This window comes from Dipodomys spectabilis, unplaced genomic scaffold (assembly GCF_019054845.1).
Source record: "Dipodomys spectabilis isolate Male_0828 unplaced genomic scaffold, ASM1905484v1 ptg000241l, whole genome shotgun sequence".
Lineage (NCBI taxonomy): Eukaryota > Metazoa > Chordata > Mammalia > Rodentia > Heteromyidae > Dipodomys > Dipodomys spectabilis.
The window spans coordinates 7,168,291-7,186,090 of record NW_024870918.1 but is presented as its reverse complement, the minus strand read 5'-3'; the positions used below and the strand labels follow the sequence as shown (position 1 = coordinate 7,186,090).

General features: G+C 38.7%; 1 protein-coding gene across 1 annotated transcript in view; it reads right to left on the bottom strand.

Annotated features, from left to right (window-relative positions):
- Window positions 1–11,070: 11,070 nt before the first annotated feature.
- Window positions 11,071–17,800, bottom strand: part of Gda (guanine deaminase) — a 75,266-nt gene continuing 68,536 nt past the window's right edge. Inside the window, exons 11-14 of the mRNA XM_042699391.1 lie at window positions 16,861–17,007; window positions 13,677–13,807; window positions 11,987–12,014; window positions 11,071–11,141 (exon numbers count right to left, since the gene is read on the bottom strand). Of these exons, the coding sequence (XP_042555325.1) occupies window positions 11,071–11,141; window positions 11,987–12,014; window positions 13,677–13,807; window positions 16,861–17,007 (377 nt within the window). The remainder of the gene's footprint in view (window positions 11,142–11,986; window positions 12,015–13,676; window positions 13,808–16,860; window positions 17,008–17,800) is intronic.

The following is a 17,800-nucleotide window of genomic DNA, read 5'->3' as shown; positions in this document are numbered from 1 at the left end:
GTCTCTGTCATAAATGCATCTCTGGAGCCCTCCCTCTTAGAATGTCCCTCCAGGGCCTTCTACCAAAGAACCTCAGTACTGTCAGCTGTTAAAAGGAAGACTGAGGAAGAGGCTCAGTTACATTTTTTTTTTTTTACACATCAGCACAGACAGGGTACAATTGAAAGCTGAAAGGCAATGAACTTCTGCTGTTTATAACATCGTACTTATTTTTCTGCCTATTTCAGCCATCTATTGGACTCGAAGGAATCATCTCAAAATGTAGGGATTTAAGCCAGCCTGGTAGCTACTCAGGAGGCTGAGATCTGAGGATCACAGTTCAAAGCCAGTCTGGGCAGGGAAGTGGGTGAAATTCTTGTCTCCAATAAACTACTCAGAAAAAGCTGGAAGTGGAGCTGTAACTCAAGTGGTAGAGCACTAGTCTTGAGAAAAGGAGAATATCTTCAAGCCTAGGCACAGCACCAACATAGCATTGCTTCTGCATAATCCCACTCCAGAAGGTGAGCTACCGGGCCGGCCCGGAGTCGGCACATAAGAGAACTACTCTGGGAATCAGCATGAATACATGGCACCGTGGTTCACTTTAAGTGACTTGTTTGGCCACTTGCTTTTGTTCTGATAAAACTGGATTCATATTGCTTGATTCTCAATCACTATCACTTTCAGGGAGACATCACCGAATAACAATGTTGGTGTAAGGATTAAAGCAGAATGGGAAAATTCAAGTGTTCTTTTCTACTGAATTTGGGTGACTTTGGAGGAAAGACTCATTTCACAGGACACTTCACACCACTAGGTGGCGCATTGGTTAAACATTATCTCCACCTGAGACTAGCTGAAAAATGCCAATTTTTCTTTCTTGTAGCAAAGGTAAATTTCATTCACCTTGGAATACTTGTACTTGTTTTCCTAGCATGTGGCCCATGTGGAATTATATATCTTCTGTTAAATACGTGCGTGCATGTGTGTGTGTGTGTGTGTGTGAATACACTTGCTGATCCTGGGGCTTGAAAACTCAGGGCCTGGGTGCTGTCACTGAGCTTCTTTTGCTCAAGGCTGGTACTGTGCCATTTGAGCCACAGCTCCACTTTCAGCTTTACGTTAGTTAATTGGAGAGAAGGGTCATACTGACTTTCTTGCCTGGGGTTGGCTTCAAAACAGCAATCCTCAGATTTTAGCCTCCTGGTTAGTTAGCATCACAGGCTTGAGCCATTGGCTCTGGACTGTTACATACTTTTAAAATGATCGATGCTGATGCTGTTACATAATGGAATGAATGGGTTAAAATGAATTTGCTAGCTATGAAACTTTATCATTTTAACTCTAATATAAGAAAATGCTAATATAATATCTTTATGACCAGTTCCAAATCGGCAAAAACTTCTTGGTTGGCGAAAGTTTTGATTTTGCTTTCCTCTTTTTTTTTCTTTTTTAAGCTTCATCAGCTTGGTAGGCTTACTGTCCCTTGCTCCCTATAATCCCTGCATACCATATAATGTATCCCGGCTTCCAGCTTCCTCCATTGAACACCCTTAACCCTTTCTCATCTAAACTCTGTTTCTTGTCATCCCAGATTGGTGAACTCTTCAAAGAGTTGCCTATCATACTTAATCCTCAAAACTGTCTTGTACCTGGTATCCAGTAGGTACTTGAGATATTGCATAAATCAATATTCATTAAGATTCACTGACCTGATGAATAAATTAAATATGACTTAGTAAGACATTGTGTTTCCTTCATGTGTGGCTTTTAATATCTAAAACATGTTAACTACATGAGAGATTTTACCAAGACATGTAAAAAATAAACCCATGAAAATAACCATTTGCAATCTGATGAACTAATTAAATTTGGATTGGATTGTGCCATTTAAATGCTCTTTGGGGGCTGGGAAGGTGGCTCAGTGGTAGAGCGCTTGCCTTGCATGCATGAGGCCCTGGGTTCGATTCCTCAGCACCACATAAGCAAAAAGCAAAAAGCCGGAAGTGGCGCTGTGGCTCAAGTGGTAGAGCGCTAGCCTTGAGCTGAAGAGCTGAGGGACAGCGCCCAGGCCCAGAGTTCAGGCTCCACAACCGGACCCAAAACACAAAACAAAACAAAACAAAATACTCTTCGGTTCTTCAAATGACACTAAAGGAAGGTTCCACGTGCATTTATATTGGCTTCTTTAAGTGTGTAAGGTCCACACTTGGATGGCAAGCAGACTCCACCTCCTCTCAGCAAAGTCTCCACCCAGCACCTGCATTACCTAGGCAACTGGCACACCTGGAAGAGGTCACATCTGCATCCACTGAGGTCACATCTGAATTTGATGTGGCCACACCTTTCTCCGTCCATACCCTAGATAAGGCCTAGCCCAGGCCCAGACGCCCTCTCTCTGCTCTTTTCTAGCTCTTTCTCAGCTCTTTCCTTCCCCTCTCTTTCCCAGCTCTCTTCTCTTTCTAGCTCTTTCCCACCTCTTTCCCAGATGCTCTCTTTTCTAGCTCTTTTCTCTCTTTTCTAACTCTTTTCTCTCTCTTTCCCAGCTCTCCCAGCTCTCTTTCCCAGGCCTTTCCCCACCGCGTGGAGGACCGAGATGGCCTGGTGCCAGCCAGAACGATGAATAAACCTACCCCTTACCTGAATACCAAGTGCGTGGTGCTGTTCTTACTCGGCTACCTCTTTTTAAAAAACCTAACATTTATTACAAAATAAGATCCTCAATTTTTATGGGGAATGTAAAGATTTTGTATGGGAACCCTGGGGCCCCATTCGGGTTGTGACTGGGTGTAGGAGATTTGACTGGAGTGCTTAGAGAATGCTTGATGCCAGCAGAAATCCACAGGCAGCATGGTTGCTGAATATTTGGCCTTCTGCAGTAATCCTGCCAAATGAGAGGAATGAGTGACTGTTATCTTACTGCTTCCGGATCTAGGAAGACATCCTTGGAGTCTGTCCTCTGTTCCCTTAAGCTATCTCCAGAGGCAATCTAACCCAACAAAGCAGAGGGTAGGGAAGAGGTCTTAGGTTTGTCTTTTGGTAAAACTACTTCCTTACCCCATGGTAATATTGGCCTATTAATTATCTAAAACTAAATATTAAATATGGGATACCAAACCATTTCTTCATCTGTCACCCCAGTAGTTGCTGGACAGGACTAACATTGGGGTTGGGTTTTTTTGTGCTTTTTTTTCTTTTGTTGGTCATGGGGCTTGAACTCTGGGCCTGGGTGCTGTCCCTGAGCTCCTCAGATCAAAGCTGGTGCTCTACCACTTGAGCCACAGTGCCACTTCCAGTTTTCTGGTGGTTTATTGGAGGTAAGAGTCTCACAGACTTTCCTGCCCAGGCTGGCATTGAACCGCGATCCTCAGATCACAGCCTCCTGAGTAGCTAGGATTATAGGCGTGAGACACGGGTGCCCAGCTTGTGCATCTTTTTTAATGCTATAATTTTTCCCCTTATAGTATAAAAATTTTAAACCCACTCACAATGGAACTAGAAGCATTGCTCAGATAGTAGAGTGCAGGCGATGATCACTAAAAAAACTGAATGATGGCATGAGGTATCAAATCTAAGCCTCAGACTTGGTGCACACATGTGTGTGCACACACACACACACACACACAGACATAGCCACACATCCACAAGAGATTACAAAATTGTCCTGAGCAACATATGAATCTATTATTAAATGAACCGATTACCTTTACTTCTGACTCAGTGCTTTGAGATTTGACTGGGTACACAGCATGCCCTACTGTTCAAGCTGGAAGGTGTTTTGTGGTTATGTAAATTGTGCTGAAATATAAGAGTTGCCAAGTGCAATCCGCTGTGTACAGTTGTTAAGAAGAAGTACTCTTGAGTAGAATTATTTGTGCTTTTTCCGGAGCCTTTTAATTTGTCCTCTTCAATGACAAAAGCTCCTCAAGCCCTTGATCTGCTGATGTGCTCTAGTCAAGGTTATTAAAATGCCCTCCAAACACAAAAGCCAGCCTGCGTTTTTCCCTAGCTCAGGCGTGGCTAGAACCGTCTTTGACTGCACTAAAAACAAAAGCAAGCACAAAAATCAGCAAGGCTATTTAAGATGTCTCAAGTGTTTCAGGACATAGAAAGCAGGGAAACAAAAAAAACAACCCCAACAAACACTTGCTTAGGATATTCGTGAATGGGCTGTGGCTTTGTTTGATAGTAGTTTTTGCAAAAGTCTACTTTTAGAGAATGTCCAAGAAGCAAAAAGTTCCAGTGCTCACGCCAGTGTAGAAGCCCGTGTCTGCTGACCTTTCTGTGGCCTTTCTCCTATTCATTGCATGTGACATTGGGTTCTCTTTCAACAGCGATGAGAAGGAATGAAGGTTTGCTTATTCTCAGCTGAACTGAATCTAGGCAGTAGGGAGAGGCTAGGTATTTTGTAACTATCAATGTCGCTTGTCTATTTTTCAAAATCACTTTCTGCCTGGTTGTGGGGCAGGGGGGGCACAGTTCTAAGAAGGAAGTACTCATGAATAGAAAGTCCTCATTCAAGCCAGATGCTGGTGGCTCACGCCTGTAATCCTAGCTACTCAGGTGGATGAGATCTGAGGATCTCAGTTCATAGCCAGCCTGGGCAGAAAGTCAGTGGTAATTTCCAATTAACCACCAGAAAACTGGAGGTGGTGCTGTGGCTTACGGGACAGCGCCCGGCTTCTGAGTTCAATCCCTATGCCTTAATTTAAAAAAGCGAGCAAACAAAAAGAAAAAGAAAGTGCTCGTTTGCCACTGTAAAATTTCCCAACCAACTTTTCTCCATATTCAACTCACCATATACATTTGTAGTCCAAAACAGAGATTCAACTATTACGACATGCAGATGAATTCCAGGTTATTTTACAATGAAGATCTACACTAGAGGTAGGGTTGAAGGTATGAAGTAATATCTGGGCTAATGGAAAAACACACGCATTACCCTTTACAATGCTTCTTATTTAGTGGACAAAGAATATTCCCCCTTTATTATTTCAAGAAAAATTAAAACACAATTAAGACAACAGAAAACCAGTTCCTGTTGGTAACAGTAATATATGAGTTCTACTCCATTAGCACCGTAGCTTCTTCATAGACTCCTGCAACTCCTGAAACACCTTATTGCAAGACTTATTTTAATTTATTTTTCATTTATTTTTGCTAGTCCTGGGGCTTGAACTCAGGGCCTGGGCACTGTCCCTGAGCTTCTTTTACTCAAGACTAGCACTCTACCAGTTGAGCCACAGCTCTACTTCCTGATTCTTTGGTAGTTTTTTGGAAATAAGAGTATCATGGACTTTCCTGCCCAGGTGGGCTTCCAATCATGATCTTCAGATTTTAGTCTGAGAAGCTAAGATTATAGATGTGAGCCACTGGTACCTAGTTAGATTAAATTAAGAGACAAAAACAAATGTTTAGTAAGTTGTACAAAGCAGTCTCACACGCCCACTGTATCTTTGGTTGTAGTTTTTATCACGTGCACGAGTCTGGTGAGATAAAATAAATCACACAATAAACTAAATGAAATAACTTTATTATTATATACTCACAAATAGGCAGTAAAAGACAATACCAGGATTGAAACCACTCCACGAGAATCAAGAAATCTTCCCAGTGTGGATTAAGTCAAAGTTCAAGGACTTCAAAAGTACATGATGAAGATCCATTTTTATATACATGGTTTTAGACGCGAGAGAATGGAACATGCTAAGCTAAAGCACTGCAGGACAAATCTCTTTAAGGACACATAGGAACAGAGCCTGGGTAGCTCCTAGTTCTCTCAGAATATTACATTTCCAGTATATTCTACAGTTATCAGAGGACTCAGCAAGAAAGAAGATAAAAGCTGAGTCCCTAAAACCACGTAGAGCCTTCTCAGACATTGTGGATGAATTTGTAAATTGACTTCTGTTTTGTGTTAGAACTAAAGAATAGAGAAAATACAATAGTGTTGAAAAATCATACATAGGATGTGTTCAGGGAAAGGGAGAAACCAACTTTAAAAAAAATCGATCCTTTGTGTTTTTCTTTAGCTTTTATTTCATTAATTTCAGTACTAATTTTTATCTTCCATTTTTTCCTCCTATCTGTTGGGGTTTGGTTTGTTCTTCTTTCTCTAAGAACTTAGATGTACCACTAGATTATTTAGTTGAGATCTCCCAGATTTTTAAACATGTAGGCAGTGGTAGCTGCAAATTTCCCTCTTCAGACTGTCTCTTTAGTGTCCCTGTGAACTGATGCTTGAAGAAAAAGCACTTCTTAATCTAAGCTGTTGCTTTAAAAGCAGGAGAAATCAAAAGCAATAGCAATCTGGTCCTAAATGGATGAACCTTATAGCTTAATTTTAAAAAGCTATGCCTATCTATTATAGGATGGAAAATGAATGTTGTCCACAACTAAATATTCTTATTTTTTTTTACTAAAGCATGCTAAAAAGAGAAAAACATTAAGGACTCATGTTCCTTCTAGCAGACATAGAATTCGCAGTGACACCGAAGAAAATTCACAATGTAAAAAATAATGTGAACACAAACCCCATTTATTTTTTCTGAAGCACAAAGAAGATCAATTAGCATAATAACAAGAAGCAAACTATACAAATACTGAGAGCGAAATGTTCCCATGACTACAACACACACACACACACACACACACACATTCTTAAAAGCAGCAATAAGAATTTCAACAACAGTATAAGGTGGTTTTCACTAAAGAATGCTTTCTGACAGGCTTTTGGGTAAGAATGGACAGAAAAATCACTTTTCTAGAACAGAAAAATTAAGAATGACATCTGTTATTCAGGTCACTTAAGCCCTAAGGCCGGTGAAAGGTCCTTTGACAATTACATTTTATTTCATTATTGGCCAGTTTGACTTGTGTTTTACTAAATTCAGACTTGACCCACAAACTAACTCTTCCATTCTCCACCTCATGCTCAAGACTGTTGGAAGGAAAGGGAAGTGTGAGAAATATTCATGGTGTCCAATGTCAGCAGCATCTATCAGTATCATATATATATATATATATACATATATATATATTAAAGGTGATGTACAGAGGGGGTGGGTAAGTTACGTAAGTCAGGTAATGATTACATTTCTTTTTGAACTGTGTCATCTCTTTCTCATTTTCTCCCAGTCTTTTCCCTCCCGACCTTTCTCCCCCACAAGTTGTCTAGTTCATTTTTAACACAGTGTCTAGTGAGTATCACTGCTGAATTAGTTCACCCTTTGTCCTGCCATTTCTGTGCTTCGTCCAGTACCTTCAACAAATCAGTGCTCTTCATTCCAGGTCTCCCACACTTGTTTAATGTCTTTCACTTGTGTGCTTCTTTAACTCCTTTAGAGATGTTCACAAAGTATCAGGTCAAAAGTCATACCTAAAGCAACTAGCAGATCTGAAATTGTGAACTGCTCCTTTAGGTCTTTTAAAAATACCCTAAAATTCTTATCCCTGCAACTTAACAATAATTTCAAGTGATTGTCCATCAGATAGATTACCTCTGAATAACTTTAGGGCCTTCTTTTTAAACAAGTGAAGGTTTCCAGCAAAAAAATATTAGCTTAATAACATGCACAACTTTGAAAAAATGTCCAATAGCTTCTGAAGCATCAGATTTGGGGTATTATCCAGGTAGATACCATAAGGTAGGATTGGAAAAACATGCCTTCCAGCTTGTCTTTAAAGCTTTCCGTAGGTCTGGTTCCAGAGTGAAAAAAAGAAGCATAAAAATAGGAAAAGGCTGATAAAAAAGTGAAGATTCAAAACACATGGCTAGATTTCACTCTCATTTTGTATCCTCTAAGATTTCGTAGCAGTTGCCAACATGAGTATTCAAAGGGCACCCTTCAAAATCAGCCAAGTATAGGGAGATTTTTCTACCATTTCCTTTTCACTGAAGTTAGAAAAGAGATTGAATGGGTCTGCCTGCTAGCAGCATTAATTTAGGAAGCACACCCTCCCACCCCCCTTGACAAAAAGTGATCTAAAATATCTTCTTGGATTCTAAACCTTTGACAGTCTCAATTGGAGATGCAGCTGGAAGTACATAAAGAGCTCCTTGGTCTCCACAAATGCCCAGAGTGATCTCTTACATCCTTATCCTCTATCGTCCACGTTTCCCTCTATTTTGTAAATGCACAATAGGTATTTTTGAATATTTTGTATCTTTTAAAATATAGCTAGAAAGCCGGGCGCCGGTGGCTCACGCCTATAATCCTAGCTATTCTGGAGGTTGAGATCTGAGGATCCTGGTTCGAAGCCAGCCTGGGCAGGAAAGTCCGAGAGACTCTTATCTCAGAAAAAGCCAGCAGTAGCCATGGTGGCTCAAGTGGTAGAGCGCTGGTCTAGAGCACAGAGAGGCTCAGGTACAGAGCCCAGGACCTGAGTTCAAGCCCCAGGAGTGGCAAAAACAAAAAAACCAAAAAAAAAAACAAAGAAAGAAAGAAAGAAAAATGTATCTAGAGGAAAATACCAGAGAAATGAGGCAAAAGGTATGAGGGAAGGATGATGAACTGATAAGATTTTAATTCTTTTGTGTCAGAGAGCAAACCACAGAAACATCAAGTGACAAATAGATTTGGCTTTGCATAGCGCCTCTCCACAATTCAGAAAGTACATTAGGCAAAGGCAACATTTCAAAGCGCAGAACATCTGGCCTATGTATGGCAAATGCCTGTAGTACTAAAAGCCTGTGCAACGTACTGGAACACTGAGCCCGGGCAAAGAAAACACACTAAGTTACAAGGGACTCAGAGAGGTCAAAATACATGTAAACATCTCAACACACTCTATTTATAAGCGAAAGGTTATTCAGCCATTAGCATTCTATCACGGCTAAACTGAATAGTGGACACAGTGGTGGTAGATGACCACATCCCTATTTCTGATACGACACTTACTTATATTACCACATGTGAATTCTAAACCTAATGAAAACGGAGGTTTAACAACAACATGAATGCAGGGACAAGTGTAGAAACTTGCAAAAGCTGGAAATAGCTATTGACTTAGCAGTTCCCACATAGCGTATCTATTACTTCATTGTTGTTTGTTGGATGGTCATGGGGCTTGCACTCAGAGTCTGGTTGCTGTCCTGAGCTTTTATGCTCAAAGTTAGCACCCTAGCACTTTGAGCCCCAGTTCCACTTCCCATATACGGTATCTAAAAGCTGCTAAGTCTGGGTGTTACGGCTGAGATATGTGGTAAGGGCTAAGACACTGTACCCAAGTGCTTTTGGCAGAAGTCAAAAGATAGAGAAGACATCACTAGCACTGTAAAGAAATGAGGATAAATGTGGTAGATAAATGTGACATGGTTCTGAAACTAGAAATACAGACTGAGAGTAGAAATTGGATGTGCTCAGTTACTTAAGCTTCTACAAAACAAGCTGTTATGTTAGTGTTTTTTAAAAGACTACAAAACAATTCCTGTCTTTAGATGTAGCTTTTATATTTTCAAATCTAAAAGTGTTTTTATTAGGAAAAAGTACCTGGGCAAATGGCTGCCAAATTAGCACAAATACATGAAAATAACACTTATATTCCAGAAGAGAGAAAAATAATGTTCTTAGTTCTGTAAATATGGAATTAGTAGTAAAGTTTTCCATTACATGGTAAAGTTAAAGAGTTATACCTAAAATGTAGGAATGCTATGACATATTACGAAAATCTATTCTCCCTCCTTTTTTGTTTCTAGTATTTGAAAAAGAATCAGAAAATTATAAGATTCAGATGAGAATCACATCAATACTTTCTAAGGATTTATCATTAATTCATCCTTCTCAGTTACAAAAAAAGAACACTATAGTAGTTAATTAGGATGCCTAAAATCCCCTTTAATTTGCTTAATGTTTCCAAATGTCTGCTACAGTTAATGTGTAAGTTCTGTTAATGTAAATAGTAAGGGACTACACAATCTTTATTATCCTGAAGTTCTAATTTATGGAGAAAATAATAAAAATCGAAAAGACAGTTAAATAAAATTGAAAAATAGAGTGCTTTGTGTATATAGATTCTAAAGAGTTTTAAATACATTTAAGAAGATTTGTCCTACATCTTAAAGTTGATTCATTAACGTAATGTTAATGTATCAGGTTGATACATTAGCACAACATTTCCAGCAACTAAGGTGTTATTCTGGTTAGAATAGACCATTGCAAAGGAATCTGTCCTGTTTGGACCAGTCCTGGGTGCCCAGTACTTGTGGTTAATGAAGACAAATCTACATAGCAACAGAGAATAGAATTTGTTTCTCTTCTAATAAGATGGAAGCAGTTATAACATCACACACTTTCATATTAAGACACTTTTAAAGTACACCAAGATACAACTATTTATAACATATAGTTTTATGAATAATATCCCTAAGAAACTTTGAACCTTTTATACTCAACTTTCATCAAACACTTTGAAGCACAGAACTATATATATATATATTTTTTTTTAAAAAAAAAAAACAGGTGGCATTCTGTTTCTGAGATCCACCCCAAAAGATGACCCAGCTTAACAAGAACACGTCTCTGAAATGCAAATTGCATTAGGTGCAGATTTCCAAAAACACATAGTCAATCTAGAAACGCATTTTTAAAACCAGTAAATTCTCTTTGAAATAAGTATGCTCTGTATATAATTTTCAAGCAATCTGAAATGATTTTCCAAGGTTTGTTCACAGTCTAACTCCTCATTGCTCATGAAAAATATACTCTCTGATTCATGTTCAGTTCCCTAAGTTTTACACTTAATGGCTCAACGTATCTAATCATATAGGAATATCTTTTCCTTTTACCATCTCCCTCTATGGAAAAGATTTATTTTGAGATTACAATAAACACACCATTAGCAATATCTTTTCTTTGAACTGAAAGTCAAGCTGAACAGCTCAAAAGGGAGACATTTTCATAAGACTATGAAAGCTCCCAGTCAGAGAGGAGAATCAGTGCATTTCCTTCTAACAATTTACCAAGCAAATACTGTAAACATAGAAAGAGTCATCCAAGAACAAGGTACTGCTGCGACTTTCTAACCGAGCCTGGAACATGGGAGATGAAGACTCATTTTATCCCAGGAGAAACTGGTAGATGCTCCAGCATCTTACACCGAGCTGGAAAATGGAACCACTTGCTTTCCGCCCACATAAACCTCTTCAATATTTCGATCATCTCCTGAAAGAAAACCCAAAGAATCATTTATAAAGTGCTATGTGTGTGTGTGTGTGTGTGTGTGTGTGTGTGGTCAATCATTACTTTAATTGTCACTGATTAGGATTCAAAACAAAATACTTCCAAGAGAGGAAACCCAAGAAAAGAGCTAGTCTCTCTCTCTCTCTCTCTCTCTCTCTCTCTCTCTCTCTCTCTCTCTCTCTCTCTCAAGTGGTTTGCAATCAGATCAGGATGATATGATCAATAGCCCACTTGAAGATCAGGGTCTGAATTCTTTACCTATGGGGGAAATCCACTGACCTTCTGTGCCTGTCCTTTCAATGAAAGAGGTTGGCTTACATTTTTAGCCCAGTTGGAAAAGGAGTTTTGTTAAATTTTCCTTTCCAGAATCCTATTCAGCATAGAAGATCATCTCTCCATCTCACCGTCACTCAAGCCCTGAACTCACTAACTGAAAGGAGGGAGGAATCTTCTCCATTGCCTACTGTTTCTCTCCGGAAGGGGCAGAATTGAAGGCAGGTGTTGGAAATGCCTTTGCTATCCACGGCGTACTTACAGGGCAGGGCGAAGGTGGGGTACAGAATAAGAAGAAGGGGGTAGTTCTCTTCTCTTCTGCCCTTCATATCTCAGCTTGAGATTTATGAGTATATGCTTTAAGGGTCATGTGCATTTTTCAAAGATTACCTTTGAATAGCGTGCCATAAGCAGGCCTGAATTTGAGAACTGCTAAAATAATGAATCAAAGCAGATCAACAACCATAAAGCTTAATACCCTATAGACATACAGAAAACTATGCCCAAGAAAAAGACAACGATTTTATTTAACACAGAGGTGTCTGTTTACCTACCGAGATAGAGAAACTTCTGGATAATGGCCTACAATGGAAAGTAAAGGTAGTAAAAAATAATGATTAGTATATTTAGAAAAGAAATTCACAGGGAATAGGGGTTGGCAAAGTCCAGGAATAAATTTATTTTTCAATGGCAAAAACTTCTACTTCTGTTAAGTAAAAAATAAATAGTGTCTTCAAAAGAAAACAAAAACAAACAACAACAACCAAAGATAACCTACTAGCTATTAACAAATGTTTACCTCAAACTAAAAAATTCTTGGTATACAACCTTGAACTCTTCAGAGGGACAGAACTATGTAAAGAAATCAATCTAATAAAGTTCTTCCAGTATTTCACATAAGTAAAAGAAGGACTATAAGAATGGCATTATTCCCTAGTATAAAAAGTTCATACTAATAAGGTTTACAAGAAAAGGATTAGGGCTGGGAATGTGGCTTAGTGGCAGAGTGCTTGTCTAGCATTCTAGTGGGTTCGATTCCTCAGTACCACATAAACAGAAAAAGCCAAAAGTGGCACTGTGGCTCAAGTGGTAGTCTTGAGCAAAAGCTCAGGGACAGTGAACATTACAATAAATAAATATATGTAATTTTTTCCTCAGCCTTGAACCTCAGGTGGTAGAGGAAAACTTATTTTCACTACCATACAATAACTTCAAGAATCTAGCATTTTTCACTTAAAAGTAGCACATTTACTTTCATAAGCATATTAATTTATACATTAATTCTTTAAAATATCTTAATCATTATTAGTGTATAATCATTATTAATGTATTGGTTCATTTTATTCACAACTCTGTGTGTAGATAGGTATATATGTATACATATATCCTCCACGTTTGGTTCTTGGAGACAGTCTTTACATATGACAGACTGGCTTGAAACTCATGATGCCCCTTCCTCTAGTACTGGGAATTCAGTCACACACCACCCTTCTGACTCAGAAAAGATTTTATAATACAAGAAACAAAATTAACTTTCTTAATAGTGTAAGATCAAGTGCCTAGCCTCTGGCAGTTAGAAAATTCAGGGTTTGAAACTAAATTCAGCCTACTAATATATTAGCTATGAGTCTTGAAATAAATTACTTACCTTCACTAAGCCTCACTATCTGTAGGGTGAACACAATGTTATTAATAGTTTTTAATCTCTCTTGGGGTTGTTCTTTTTTTTGTTGTTGTTGGTCATGGGGCTTGAACTCTGGGCCTGGGCCCTGTCCCTCAGCTCTTCAGCTCAAGGCGAGCGCTCTACCACTTGAGTCAGAGCACCACTTCCGGTTTTCTGAGTGGTTTATTGGAGATAAGAGTCTCATGGTCTTTCCTGCCCGGGCTGGCTTTGAACCTTGATCCTCAGATCTCAGCCTCCTGAGTAGCTAGGATTACAGGCGTGAACCATTGGTGCCCGGCCCTTGGAGTTGTTCTTATAATTAAACAAAATCACATAAGAAAGTGTGTAAGCTACATCCATTTAGCACATATCTCAAGTGTTCAACAGGGGCTAGCTATATTGTGACTGCTTAGACAGATACATTCAAATACACAAAATGCACTAAAAATAGATGCTATTAATATAAGTATTCTTCATATTGCTGTCATGGAATGATAAGGACCAAATCTATTTCAGACTCTGATGCATTCCATTGAACTCATTCAGTTTCAGGGAAGCTATTCATGGCTTCTTTGACTTACCTCGGAAATATCACCTACAAACTCCCCATAAAAGAGGTCAATAGGAGAGTCAGATGCCTTGGGGTTGATCAGAAGAGCATCAAATTCCTTGCCCACTTCAAAGTTTCCAATCTCACTATCCAGCCCCAACGCTGCAGAAGGGGAAAGATGAATTCAGAGTCAGTATTGCAAGCTGTCCAACCAGGCGGATATCCTGGCTTGCAAGGACAGCATCTGCCAACACAGAACGAGGAAAACGTTAGTATCTTAATAGCGAGGCAGAAAAGTGTTCTCTCATTCCAACATGCCACAAGACCTCCACTTGTAGAAAGCAGAGAGGGCACAGGAAAGCGAAATCTGAGAATAAAAATAGTTGCCTTCCTCACCACGATCATAATTCTGATGATGTCTTTCTTTCAGCTCTATTAATGCACTTCAGAGCCAGCTGATCTGCTTTTCATTTATCACTCTAAGAAACATGCTTAATGGAATGCCCATCTTCTTTGTCCCTCCTCTTCCTCTCCCCAATACTCCAACTCCTTGCCTTTGTCTTCTTTTTGTTACATGAAATAGCTGACAAGATTTATTTTTATGGCAGCGGAACGAACTTCAAATACATAAATAAAAATCATCTTTTTGCTTATGTGTCAATGAAGGCATGAACTCCTTAGTATAAAGGCTTTGAATAGAAAACTCTCGTTTCAATGTGAGCAGATACTCATAACTCAAGAGTCCTCATGATATTAGTAGTGGATTACTCTTCCTCACGACTGAAAGGGTTTTAGCTTGTTTGGTTTGGTTTGATTTTGCCTGATAATAATGGTTTTTCCTAAAACAGGGCAATGTCTATAGACTTTGTTCACCTCACAGCTATAATTCATGTTATGTAATTTACTGGGTGCCTGGGAAAAGCATCTCTCATATTTATGCTTTAGCTTCAGAACACTAGGGTAGTTGGTTTCCTGGTCAATGAAGCCTCAAAGCCTCTCATTTGAGCAAGGATACTGTGGTTACAAAGGAAGCAGGCTTCAAGGAGTTAGCTCAAGTGTAGCATTATTTATTTCAATTTTTACATGTGTTTGGTGCATTGTATCCTTGTCAGGATATTGTCCAATGTGAAAACATCAAATAGGTTTGTTTTTTTCTCTGCTACTTGTTATGTGACACATTGTATTTCTCTGCACAGGTATTCAGAAGACTTGACAATTCTCAGAGCACTTAGAATCCTTACTTGTGCTTAAAAGATTATTTACAGGGCAACTCTTTTATTCTCAGAAAAGGGAAAAGACTTTAAAAAAAATAAAGAATCCTCACAGCAAGAGAGGGTGGGAAAATAATTAGAAATGTTAAAAGCAGTTAAGTGACTTGTACTAATTGCCAGGGGTGGGAAATTGCTGCATGTGATAGAAAAAACACTGGAATTTTCCTCCTCCTTCACCAAGGAGGCTCTACCATTTTTTTTGCCTTTGACAGCATGAGTTTTTAATGACTACAATCAATCTAAGATTGTTAACTGGTCAGATAACCAGGTACATTTTGCCAGGGTCGAGACAAGCTTAATAATGTATATAGAAATAATTGAGAACAAACTTACAGAAAATGGTGTAACCCTTTCAGTGAATTTAGAAATTAATGTAAATTCTGATTCTTGCTATTGGACTCAGCTGGGATGGTGATCAACTCAAATGCATTTTAGGAAATGCTGTTTTGCTGTACTAATACGGGCTTTTTAAGGGTGATGTGTACGCATCTTGATTTTGAGAGAGTGAGCGTAACAGTTGTGGCTGAACTGGGAAAATGTCACACTTTAAATAGGGATCTATTCATTTAATTTCACACAGGCTATGGTAGAGACACCAGCCAAGGAGCAGAAATTCCATGAGTGTAAACCCAGACATATAGATTTCTAAGCTACACAGTAAGGTGGAAATGATTTGCTTGTTATCTCATTGGAGCTTGATCAGTAACAGGATCCTGATGGAGCAAATCACAGACAGCCTGGAATAAAAAGAGCATTATTTAAATTCATCTTGTTTGCACCATGAAAACAGATGGTAGAACAACTCAAACCAAACTCAGATGTGCAAATACAATAGTGGAGTGGGGTGAGGGCGTCTTGTTAGAAAGAATAGGTGACTTGAAACTGAGAATTTTTTTTTTGAAACTTGAAATTTTAGAAAACAAAACCACAAGGCCTTGGGAAATGCAAAGACTATAACCATTACTTCCTTTGATGGTGTTAGTGGTAACCCCGAACACTTAAATTTGCTCTTCAACAGTACTGGTTTGGACCACTCTCTATTTCTACCTTACAATTCTACATTTATCCATGTCTACATATTTTGATTTCTCATGAGCTACTTTTGATTTTATGGTAATTTCACTGTCATAAAAGGCACTATATGTTCAATAGAACTTAAGGCAGTATGGTTATAGTTTCCATTTTTCACATAAAAATGCAGCTAAGCTTGAGAATTAAGGAAAGCTGATGAGCAATATTTGCATACCAACTAATTATAATTTTACATCCTTCTCCCTTTAAAGAGGCTTTGGCGATTATTATCCATATATTCATAAACCAAACACAGAGGCTACCCTGAGACTTGCATAGGTTAACACAGTGGAAGGGGTGTTAGGTAGGAGTATTCATCTTAGCATTAGATTTTCTTGATTAAAATCTTGGCACATTGTATCTTAATTGATGTGTAGACCTCATTTAGCTTCTCTGTGAAATAAATAATCGGTTTTGAGGCTCCAGTAAGGACTTGAACATAGTGCATTACCTGGTACCTTTTCACATAATAAGAGCTCAGTAGGCATAATTATCTTTTGCACTATTAAGATTATCACACAGGCTGAGAGAGAGCACTTATCTGATACAATGGACGAATGGATACATTTTTAAAGAATTCATCTGCATGTGACTAATGTAAATATCCATTGAGGAGATGCTAATCATGTATCACGTATGACTATGACAATCATGTATAATCAGGGATCGACAGTCAATTCACTGAAAAAATGATTCTTTGACCACATAATGGAGCACAGGCTTTTCTGGATAAAATTTGAGGGTGTCATAAGAGACATGATAGTCATACACATGAGATTCCCCTGACTCTATTACAATGTATCTTTTACACAGTTTCCAGGGACACAGATCAGCATGACTGTACATTTTGTAAGAGGGAAATAAAGTCATTACCTTGGCTTCCTCCAAGAGTGGCTAGTCTGAAGACTTCTTTGACTGTGAGGCCTTTCTCATTTACCTTATTAATTAAAAGGATATTGGAAACCATCACTGCTCTTCTGATTGCATCAAGCATGGAGTAAGAATAACCACCAGCCACATCTACAGTAGGTAAAATAAAGCCCAAGAGTAACTTTATGCATAAATAAATAACAGGTAAGGACAGTAAGGTTGGTTTTGTTGTTTTTAGTGTCAGACAGATCATCTTTAACCTATATAAAGAAGAGCTTATATCTATAAACATAGGGTAGCTACAAACCAAACCAACATTTAAATGAATTAAAGCCCATCATTAGTGTCAAACACACACACACACACACACACACACACACACACACCCCGTTTTCTAGGGTCACTGCACCAAATTATCACAAATATTGTCAACAGAAATCTCTTCTTTCCTTCAGTTTTGGAGGTCAGAAATCTGAAATAAAAACACTGTCAAGCTCACTGTTTCTACACAAGCTCAAGGACCAAGTCTTTCTTTGTCTTCTAGGCTTGAGGCAGTGGAACTCCAGCCTCTGCTTCCATCTTCAAAGAGCCTCTTCCCTGTGTCTAAATGCATCTTCCCTTTTTTGTCTCTTACAAGGACATTGGTTACTGGGTTTAGGATCTTCCTTATTTCAGAATGACTTCATCTTGATCCTTACCTTAATTATATCTACAAGATCTTTACTCCAAATGAGACCCCAGTTTCAGAGTCTGGTAGATATCTTTTGAAGGTCTCAGTTCCACCCCTATAATACCCAAACGGTTAACAAAATGAAGAGAAGAATCTCTGAGTGTTCATTGAGCTCTCACAGAAAGCATTCAGAGATGACTACATAGTTGTGGAGAAAATTTCGATAATGTTTTATGTGACTTAAGCTCATAGATCTGATCAATTATACAGGAC